The sequence below is a fragment of the Lithobates pipiens genome, unplaced genomic scaffold, assembly GCF_037356315.1.
Source record: "Lithobates pipiens isolate NorthernLeopardFrog02 unplaced genomic scaffold, aLitPip1_a1.2 Scaffold_13, whole genome shotgun sequence".
NCBI lineage: Eukaryota > Metazoa > Chordata > Amphibia > Anura > Ranidae > Lithobates > Lithobates pipiens.
The window spans coordinates 233,255,738-233,267,084 of NW_027507718.1; the positions used below are offsets into that span (position 1 = coordinate 233,255,738).

Sequence of the window (11,347 nt, forward strand, 5' to 3'; positions counted from 1 at the left end):
AGTAATTTCTCAGTAAAATAAAGCATGGTGGCAGGGTGCTTTTGAATATAAAAAAAAAATGTAAAATAGCATTTTTTGTCTGATTCTTGGATGCAGTGTTCTGCTGTTAAGACATGACCCCCCCCCCCCCCCCCAAACCAACTAAGGCCTTTTCCTAGTGATGGGGCTCCCCCATGTCTCAGAATTAAGGGACATCTGGGCACAGAAAATATCAGATGCCTTAGTCCAAAGTGTCATTTCCAGGCACTTTCCAGAGGCTGCAAACTGGACTTTTGAACGTTACCTCCTCAATTCATGTTTTCAAATTTTATGTTTTTTCCCATTATGGATCTTCTTGCTGCTGTTCAGTGTTTTTTTTTTTTTTCTCCAGGGGTCCTTTACCACTGTACCACCAGCAGAACACTTTCAACTCTTCCACTCAAACCTGTTTATGGTTCCCAAATCAAATGGAAGAACCCAGTCTATTCTGGATCTAAAGATTCTAAATTTGTTCTTGTGGGTTCAAATGTTTTGCATAGAAACTACCAAGCATTACCATACTCCTTCCATGGGATTTTTATGGGTTTAGTAGGCATTTGGGATGCTTACCTACACGCTAACCTCTTTCCTCCAACACGTTTTGCAGTGGACTTTGGGATTACCAATTTGTCTCCCTCCCTCTTGGCCTCTCAACAATCCCTACAGCTACAAGCTGCACTCTACAACTAGTACCGTTGCCAGTACCAATGGTGGCACAGCCAGTCCAGTACCAGTGCTTGTACTTCCAGTACCAGTGTCTGGATAGCCAGTGCCATCCTCTACCGCCAGTACCTGTTCCTAGTATCAAAATGAGATGCATAACTTACGATCCTTTAAAAAGCACTTGAACTTGATAGTTGGATTTGTAGGGCTCCTCTCATTCATTTAATTTGCATGTAGTGTTGCATGACTGAGTAATTGCCTGTCGTATGAATGCACTGAAAAATGGCTTGGACAGGAAGGAGGTGTAATTATTCCAGTCCTCATGTCGTTAGGTTTACTTATTTTGAGATTATGAGAAAAAGGAGGGCTGTCATAACAGATGAGGAAAGTCCGAGAAAAATGCAGTGTCTCTAGCTACATACAATCTGCAGGTCATTGACTAAACTTATTAAAACAAGAGCGTCCCATTGACTAAACTTATTAAAGCAAGAGGGTCAGTGAGACAGACGGGTAACACACACATATATATATATATATATATATATATATATATATATATATATTGTATGTATGACAATTATTTTCATCTATAGTTTGCTAAAGTAGACAAATCTTATACAGTATATTTTGTTATCTTTTGTACTTTACTAGGTCCACTCAGATCAAGACATATTCCTGGGATAATGCTCAGGTTTTACTGGTCGGTAACAAGTGTGATATGGAAGATGAACGGGTAGTGTCTTCAGAGCGAGGAAGACAACTGGCAGAACACCTAGGTAAGTACATTGACCATTATTACATTTTATTAATTTAAAGCAATGAGGCCAACAAAGGCTACAATGTTGTACCACACAATAGGGTGCTAATGTTTTCATTTTTCTAAATTTGACGTTTATTTGCAAAGCTGAAGAATCTGCCATTTTGCTAGTTCAGTCTTAAAGAACACTTAACAAAGAAGTTGAGTGACATAAGCAATATTTTTATACATAACATTTAGTTTGGTAATCGCATATTTCCATTATGCATTGCTTTCCATTTATGTGCTTGATTTTATCATCCGCCTCTCTCTTTACTAGCATACAAGTGTCTCACCACTAATTTATTTATTTTTCATTGTAAGCCTAATTTAACTTTTTTATCTTTCAGGTTTTGAATTTTTTGAAGCAAGCGCCAAAGACAACATAAATGTGAAGCAGACATTTGAACGCTTGGTGGACATAATCTGTGAAAAGATGTCTGAGAGTTTGGACACAGCTGATCCAGCTGTCACTGGAGCCAAACAAGGACCTCAGCTTACCGACCAGCAGGCTCCACCACACCAGGACTGTGCCTGCTAAGGAACATGCCTTTCCCATATACACACAGCACTCCACACCCCTGCCCTTATCTCCTGCATAGTGGTGACCTCTCCTTCACTGACCTTGAAACCTGCATATCATCTGAAAATGACTTTGTCTGTTACAACCTTTTTAGTTAGAATCTATGTAGCAGTGAGAGAGTAAAAACTGAGTGGTTGAATAAAAAATATAGTTTAAAAATAAAATTATATAAATATTATATATCTATATAGAAAGAGTTTAACAAACTGAGTGGGTACAACAATTAGATGATTGGAGAAATGCCATGTATTCTTGCATCATTCCAAGGAGTTTTTTACAGCTTTACTGCACAATAAAAAGTAATTTTTCATATATTGGATACCAGGGCTGATTTGAACGAAAACCTGTACTGAAAAAAAAAATACAAAGACTGCTATTGTTGAAAATGCCTATTGAGTATCTGTTTCTGTTACAAGCCTGAAACAAGATTGCAGATAAGGAAAGCTGGACTGAAGTCAGAACTCCTAATCTACAAACTTGTTGCAAGTCAATATTCAGAAAGTACTGAGACTATTAGATTAGCATGACAACCAGGGAACTAGTATATTAACGTAAACATCCTTCATGCTTCTTTATTAGAAGTTTCTTGCAATCTCAGCACAAAGAGCAGTTGACCTGGATTAAGACTGGAGCCCTACGTTGAGGCCTGTACTTTTTACTCGGGCATTAAAATATGTCGCTCAATCTTCAGGCACCGGACAAAGGCTCCTTTTTACATATTGCCTTTCTGGTAGTGTGCTGCAAAACAATCCCAGCATCTTATGAAAAAAAAATAACAAAACATATTTTAAAATAATTCAACATTTGACCATGTTTTCAAGAACATGCGTGACTTTTCCTGGAGACACCTGAGCACTTCTGCCTTTAGTACTTCTGGGAGAAATTTATGAATGAAATCTCCAGAGCAACAATATTTCTTTGCTGTGAACATCACTGTGGGATCTGAAAAGTCAACAGGCTGCAGTATTAGACATTGCAAACAAATATGTTTAATCTTATATTCAACTGTCTGTGGCATTGCAAGAAGGGAACAAGGGTCAATTTTAATGATTTTTTTTTCCCCTATTAATCCTGGGATCATTATGGCTTAAACAGCTCTGTTGTGCAAGTATTCATATTGGCACTGACTGTATAAATTCGATTTCTTCAACCATTTTGTTGCCGTACCCATCAGAATTCAGAGACCCTATAAATGTGTACGCATGAAACGTGAATGTTCTATCAGTTTATCCAGCATTGCTTTTTTATTTTATTTTTTTATTTTTTTGTCTGTGTGTGTGTATGCGTGTGTGCATTTAAACACTTCTATATTGTAACTCTTCCCACTTTTTGTGTTAAATTATTTACATATATATATATATATATATTGTTATATTTTTGTTTTACTGTGTCTGAATCTGCAATATGTATGTAAGAATTTTATCTTCCTATTTAAATGGAGTGACGTTTCAGGTTCCTGCCACAAGGAGGCAGCTGCTTGTAGAGGAGTACTGTGGCCAGTAATAGTCCTTTTTAATGTCCTGACTTTAGTCGGTGATAAAATATTACCCTCAACATAAATAGTTCTATTTAATTTTCCATCTCCTAGAGTATATAGTAACATAAATATATAGCAAATTGTATGTTAAATATTATAGGGTTTTAAAAACTGCAGTTGAGTGCTGTGACTTTCCGCTGCAATTTTGTTGATGTAGTTACAATAGAAAATGTGAAAAAAAAAAAAGATCATTTTTGTTTTAATAATTGTATTTATAAAAAGAGCCAGCTCTATATAAAATCTGTTTAAAGGTGCAACAGTTCCATTTGATTATTTTATGTTTTGAACTAGAAACTTACACGGTACAGACACAATGTTCTGTGGTAAGGATCCACATCACAGTATTTAACAGTCAGTATCACTGCAGCCACTTGAAATAAGCTTATTGAACTAGCCTTACAATAATTGCAGTGTATGCCAAAATGTTTTTTGCTTAATTTAGACACGTTCATTTTTCACATCTGTGGGACTGTATTTTTCACACACCATAACCATTATATCCCTTTCTTTTTAGTTGTATATTCTTCTAGTTAACGTTGTTTATAATGACAGGTACTCGTTTAAATGACTGAAAAGAGATCTTATATAAGGAAGTAAGCAATGATAAATTCATTGAGTGAATTCTTCAGGACATTGCTGGAGATGGCTCCAGTCAGGTACAGTGGGGCCTTTGGAGATTCTTGCACATAAAAGAGAAACTTCTGTCTTGGGTGTTGCAGAAATGAATAAAACGTTGATGGTTGCACCTTTAACAAGATGGTTTACTTGATTTTTCCAAGCTGAGAATAAAATCTACAGTCTGCTGTAAAAAAATGTAATTTTGTATTTTTTCCTTAACAGTTCTGTCACTCTAAAGTAGTATGCACAATAGCTCTTAATACCTTTGACCAGTTTCAGCCCACGTCTATTCTGGCGCTCCTCTCCTACATGTAAAAGTCATGACCCTAGGGAATAAAATGGCGGTCATTGCAACTTTTTATGTCGCACAATATTAGTAAAAAAAAAAAAAAAAAAAAGGGGGGGGATACACCGCGCTCAAAAGCAAAAAGAGAATAGCTGCAACAAATATCCATATGGTGCATATCAATATAAAACATATATGTTGCACTTATAAATGTGAACACTCAAACTGTAAATAAAAATATAGTAAATGATGAACACTAATGCATAGACAAAAAAAATGAATCAGTGCAAAAACAAACAAAAACCTTTATAAAGGAAAGGTCCATAAACGGTTCAAAGAAAGAGCACTGATGCTTTCCGAAGCCCGTGAACCCAAAAAAAAAAAGGTCCGGGGGAGGAGCTCTCCGGGCCTAGTGGCAGTTTTGATTGGGAGTGTGGCTCTTTCGCCTTGGATTATCAGGGAGACGTGAGGCTATGGAGAAACAGGAATTCCATCCCGCCTGTGTAGAGGACTATATCTTCTTGCGATTTTAGACCTCGCTATTCAGGGGGTCCACGGTTTCCGGTAAGGGCATTAACACATCAGTTGGGGACTCCTTCTTTTAGTGAAGGTGTTCTTTGATTCTTGGACAGTTGTCTCCCTCATTGGACATGCCTCCCCCCATCAGTGCTCTTTCTTTGAACTGTTCCTTTATCAAATGTTTTTGTTTATGCACTGATTAAATTTTTTGTCTATGCATTAATGTTCATCACTTACTTTATTTTTTATTTACATTTTGCGTGTTCACATTTTATAAGCACAACTTATACATATTTGTGCAGCACGTCTTCAAATTAATTTATGCACCAAAATGAGTTTAGGTGTATTTTTTTTACTGAAGATATAGATTTGATAAAAAGTAGCACAAATGCCATTTAAAAAAAAAAATGCAACTGACACCATTTTATTCAGGTTCTCTGCTTTCAGAAAATATATGCTAGGGGTTTTAAGTAATCTTCAGACCTAAACGTGTGCAAAAAATAAAACAAATGTTTCTTGCGACAAAAGGGCTAAATCACCTGAACATTTTTAATCTTTCACAGCCTCTGTGAGATATCCGCACTGTTTTCTGGGTCTACATACAGCAGGTAAAATAAGTATTGAACACGTCACTATTTTTCTAGGTAAATATATTTCTAAAGGTGCTATTGACATGAAATTTTCACCACATTTTGTTAACAATCCATACATACAAAGAAACTAAAACAAATACGTTTAGAAAATTAAGTTATGTGTAATAAAATAGAATGACAAAGGGAAAAAGTATTGAACAGGTGAAGAAAGGGAGGTGCAAAAGGGCACAGAAAGCCAGGACACCAGCTGATATCTATTAGAAAGCAATCCTACCCCTTGTCAGTGCAAAATAATATCAGCTGATTCAGTCTCAACTAATGGCCTATAAAAAGGTTTCTCATTACCAAGGTGCCACAAGAAACCTCTCATGATGGGTAAAAGCAAAGCACTCTAAAGATCTTTGCAACTTTATTGTTGCAAAGCATACTGATGGCGTTGGTTACAGAAGGATTTCTAAACATTTGAATGTTCCAGTGAGCACTGTTGGGGCCATAATCCAGAAGTGGAAATAATAGGATTTTTTTTGTACTCACCGTTAAATCCTTTTCTCTGTAATTCACCGACCGACACAGCTCCTCTCTTAGCCATTGGGTTGTTATGCCCTATTACTAGGAGATACTAGGCATTAGTTGTAATACAGCACTCAGAACTCTTTGGTTCCGCCCCTTGGGCAACAACCCTCCAGCCTGCCATGCAGTCATCAGTACGTCAACAAGCAGTATAATGTAAAGAGAAAAAGGAGGGGTGGGTGCTGTTTCGGTCGGTGAATTACAGAGAAAAGGATTTTACGGCGAGTACAAAAAATCCTATTTTCTCTTATATTCACCGACCGACACAACTCCTCTCTTAGCCATTGGGACGTCCCCAAGCCGTGCCAAATGGGGTGGCAAACAGCATAGAATCTTCATCCACCATGGCAAATGGGAACTAGTGAAACTTTACCCACAAAAACACAACAGTGCGTGGAGAAATCCACCACAAAACCAGGGTGACTACCCACAACCGCACCAAAAACTGTGGAATGTAATGCAACAGCGCATTAACTTAACTGTACTGCATTTTTATCGAAAAACCAGGAAAAAAAAAAATATATATTGCATATTCAATTGCAACTATACGGCCAAAACAGGCATCAGCCGATGCACTGACGTCTACCTTGTTGAACTTGGTAAAAGTGTGGACAGACAACCAGGTTGCTACTTTTACACACCTGCGCGACAGACGCTTGGTGTCGGAATGCCCAAGACATTCCGATTTCCCTGACCGGAAAGGGGTAGGCTTGCACTACAATCTGTCTGATCCACCTGGAAATGCTGGCTGAAGAGACCGCCATGCCTTTCTTTGGACCAGCCACCAAAACAAATAATGAGTCTGACTTCTGAAAGGGAGCAGTGGCAGACAAATACATCTTAAGCCCTTGTACACACGGTCGGAGATTCCGACAACCAAATCCTTCGGATTTTGTCCGACGGATCTTGTCCGAAACTGTTGCATACACACGGTCGGACAAAGTTGTCGGAAAATCCGATCTTTCAGAACGTGATGACGTAATTTTGTTACGATGGGACTACGTTCAGGCTAGTAGCCAATAGCTTTGATGTAGGAATTTGATCTTAGCATGCATGGCACTTTGTCCGATCGGAATTCTCTACACATGATCGGAGTATGTCCAATCGGAGCAGTTTGTCGGAAAATATTTCCAGCAAGTTGGAAAATTTGGTCCGACGAATACTCCGATGGAAACAGTCTGATGGATACCACACACAGTCGGAATATCCGACAAAATGGTCCGATAGGACGCATTCCGACGGAATCTCAGACCGTGTGTACAAGGGCTAAGAGCTTGACCCACGTCCAGAGCGTGAAGGGCCACCTCCTTAGGGTGTCTCAGCTTAGGACACAGAGATGGTAACACAATGTCCTCATTGATATGAAAAGCCGAGATCACTTTCAGCAGAAAAGACTGTTGCGGACGCAACACCACCTTATCCTTGTGGATAACCGGATAAGGCGACTTGCAGGACAAAGCTGCCAGTTCCGAAACCGTGATGGCCACTAGAAAGACCACTTTCTGGGAAAGAGTCGACAGGGAGATCTCCCTGATATTTTCAAACGGCAGTTTTTGAAGCGCTGATAACACCAGGTTTAAATCCCAGGGGGGTAACGGTGGATGCACCGGAGGGACTACACGTCGCACCCCCTGAATAAAGGTACTCACTAATGAGTGAGACGCCAGGGGTCGCTGAATAAAAACAGCCAAAGCTGAAATTTGCCCCTTAATGGTGCTTAACGCCAATTTCTGGTCTACTCCCTGCTGAAGAAACAGCAGGATCCTGGGTATGGAAAAGGAGCACGGATGCCATCCTTTCTCACACATGGAGATGTAGGCCTTCCAGGAATGATGATATATCTTCCGAGAAGATTTCTGCGCTCTCAACATAGTTGGGATCACAGAGTCCAATAGACCCCGGTTCCTCAACACCTGGCTCGCAATAGCCATGCCGTTAAAGCCAGCGATGGTAAAACAGGATGGAGAATCGGACCTTGAGAAAGAAGGTCCTCTCGTAACGGCAGTCGCCATGGGGCGTCCGCCACCAGGTGCACTAGGCCTGCGTACCAAGGAAGCTGAGGCCAATCTAGGGCAATCAGTATTACTGGGATCCCCTCGACTTCCCCTCTGCGAAGCAGATGTGGTAACAGTTTTAGTGGAGGAAAGGTGTAGATCAGCTAGTACTGATCCCATGGAGCCACCAGCGCTTCTGCCCATGGATCTCTTGTCCTGGACACAAATCTCAGCACCTTCCGATTGAGATGGGAGGACAGAAGATCCACGTCTGGTGTGCCCCACCTCAGGTACAGTAGCCTGAATACCTCCAGCTGCAACGCCCATTCTCCTAGGTCCAGCATCTGGCGACTCAGATAGCCCGCCTGCTAGTTCTCCACTCCCGGGATGTAAATGGTCGACAGGGCCAGTACGTGTCGCTCTGCCCACAGAAGTATGTTATCAACCTCCTGTGCGGCGGCTGAGCTATTTGTTCCCCCTTGGTGATTGACGTATGCCACAGCCGTGGCGTTGACTGACTGGATCATGATCGGAGGCCCATGAAGTCTCACAGCCTGATCGCTCTTATCTCTGCGACACAAGTGCGGATGCCAGTACTGGTCGCATGGTTGACCTCACAACCGTAAACAAGGAACACTGCCTCTGCCTTCCTGTCTGTGGCGTCCTTAAATGCAGGAGTCCCCTCTACCGGGATTGTGGTTACTTTGTTTAACCTGGATACTGGGGGGTCCACGACTGGAGGAGCTGACCATTTTTTGAGAAGGCCCTCCTCCAAAGGGGTAACGCACCGCAATGTATTTGGGGACCGAAAAGGTCAGTTGCGGTCGACCCCATTCCTTGTAAATTAACTTGTCAAAATAAGTCAGATATGGGAACACCTTAGGTGAACGGGCTGGCGTACGGGACCCAAAAGGGACCGCTACATCAGCAGAGATATCTGCTGGTTCCTGAATCTCAAGGGTATCACGCACAGCTGTGATAAATGCTCCAACAAGCGCTTTGTTGCACACAGACCCAGACGGGGACTCACTGTCCTCGTCAGCGTCATCTGGAACGACAGAGCAGGGGTCACCAGCCTTAGCAGGACCCAAGTCTGTGTCAGTGTTCTCCCCAGAGGATGGGGGGCAGGGGCTATTTTTTTACCACCTTTGCATCCATGCACCGCCTCCATCTTGGCAACGAACGAATTGAGGACTGCCAACAAAGCTCTCCAGAGGCACTGTGCAGTCTGCAGTCGAACTGGTTGCAATTGCCTGGAATTTGGGGGAAGAAACACAAGTTTCTGAAGCCATGCTGATCCTACCCTGTCTGCCACCTGATGGGGAATTAGGACAGTGATGGTCCCACCCTCCCAACTGCTGCTGGCTGAGGGGCTCTTTCCTGCAGGACTTACCACCCTGACTGGTTCTGCGTTGTCTAGCTTGATAAAAATCTGCTGCCATTTACCAGGATGATAAACATAGAACAAGGGTGGACATTTCAGCAAGACAATGATCCCACACACAAAGCCAAGAAAACTCTTGTTCTTGGTTTCAAAGAAAGAAAATAAAACTGCTAGAATGGCCCAATCATCTGGCTGGAATTCACTAGAAAATAAATGGAAAGAACTAAAGATCAGAGTTCATAGAAGAGGCCCACGGAGCCTTCAAGATTTAAAGACTGTGTGGAAAAATGGGCCAAAATTACACCTGAGCAATGCATGCGACAAGTTTCTCCATACAGGAGGCATCTTGAAGCTGTCATTACCAAAAGGATTTTGTATGAAGTGTTAAACACATTTGAGTTATCGTGTTCAATACTTTTTCCCTATGTCATTCTATTTTATTACACATAACTTAATTTCTGAACTTATTTGTTTTGGTTTCTTTGTATGTCTGGATTGCATGGGTTGTTACCAACATGTGGTGAAAATTTCATGTCAATAGCACCTTACTAGAAATATATTGATGTGTTCAATACTTATTTTATCTGCTGTACCTGTTGTGCCCATACAAAGGCGCTTCCACACTCTCTGCTGTATTTTTTATTAGATTATTATTATTATTATGAATGCAACAGGAAGTGCTGTAACACTTAAATCGCCCAGGTGGACAATAGCTGAGTAAGGAATGGTGACGCAGAAATTTCACTCTTAAAGCCCCATTCACACCTGAATGTTTTGTAGCTGAAGCTCAAAACGGTAAAAAGCTCAGGGAGAAAAAAAAACAATTATTCTCCATGGTGTCCTTCAAATTTCCACTCCAAAACACCTGAAGCTCAAAAAAAGTTTTGGAGCTTGATTAGCGCAAATTGGTGCATTTCTGAAGCAGCTAAAAGCAGCACCACATATAAACAAATACAAAGCTAATACAAAAAGGCCAAGGCTCCAAAACGCTTGGAAAACGCTGTACACAAATGTGTAGCACTCGGGTGTGAATGCAGCCTGACTTACCTTAGGCCTCTTAGAATCCAGAGGCTGACTCAGCCCACTAGGCTTGGACTATGGCTAAAATGCCAGTTATGGGTGATTGATCTGGGTTCATTGCTGTACATTGTGTATGTTTTTAATATAGAACTTAAAACCTAGAACAAAAGGGATCCTTATTCCTGTGTAGTGATTGCATCCAGTAGAACTTTTGAGCATGTTTTGTGAACACATCTAAAAGACGTGTGATGTGTTTTGACAAAATTTAATGATGCGGGAAATTAAATTACATGGTGGCAGCTATTTTTTTTTTTCCATTTCAAATTATTGTTACTACATTTAATTGGAAACACAAGTGGCACGAAAAAAATCATTAATATCTGTAGTGTAGCCATCTGAGTTTATATGTGCATTAATATCCAGGATGTGTTGGCATGAAGGGAGTTTGGGTATGCTAAGATGGTCATTACTCACTGTGCTGGGCTGAGGCTATAGAAAATATCTCCCAAAGAATCAGACACAGAGATTGCCCCATCCTCAACTGGGTCACCTGATCACCAATAACAGCATGCACCCATGAGGAAATTTATTAAAGAAACTGTTTCCCAAATGTGCAATTTACATGCAAAATGTTGTCATAAATCGGGAATCAAAATGTCTGTTTTACGACCAAGGAGACATTTAGTTCTGCTTCATGGTCAGCTAAATAGCAAATGTCAGCTTGCTAAAGCAGTTGCATATTCATATGCAATTTGCATACAAAAAA

At 40.7% G+C, this 11,347-nt stretch overlaps 1 protein-coding gene across 1 annotated transcript in view; it reads left to right on the forward strand.

Annotated features, from left to right (window-relative positions):
• Positions 1-4,410, forward strand: part of RAB3A (RAB3A, member RAS oncogene family) — a 76,937-nt gene extending 72,527 nt beyond the window's left edge. Inside the window, exons 4-5 of the mRNA XM_077476331.1 lie at positions 1,333-1,457; positions 1,828-4,410. Of these exons, the coding sequence (XP_077332457.1) occupies positions 1,333-1,457; positions 1,828-2,018 (316 nt within the window). The 3' untranslated portion in view covers positions 2,019-4,410. The remainder of the gene's footprint in view (positions 1-1,332; positions 1,458-1,827) is intronic.
• The last annotated feature ends 6,937 nt before the right edge of the window (positions 4,411-11,347 follow it).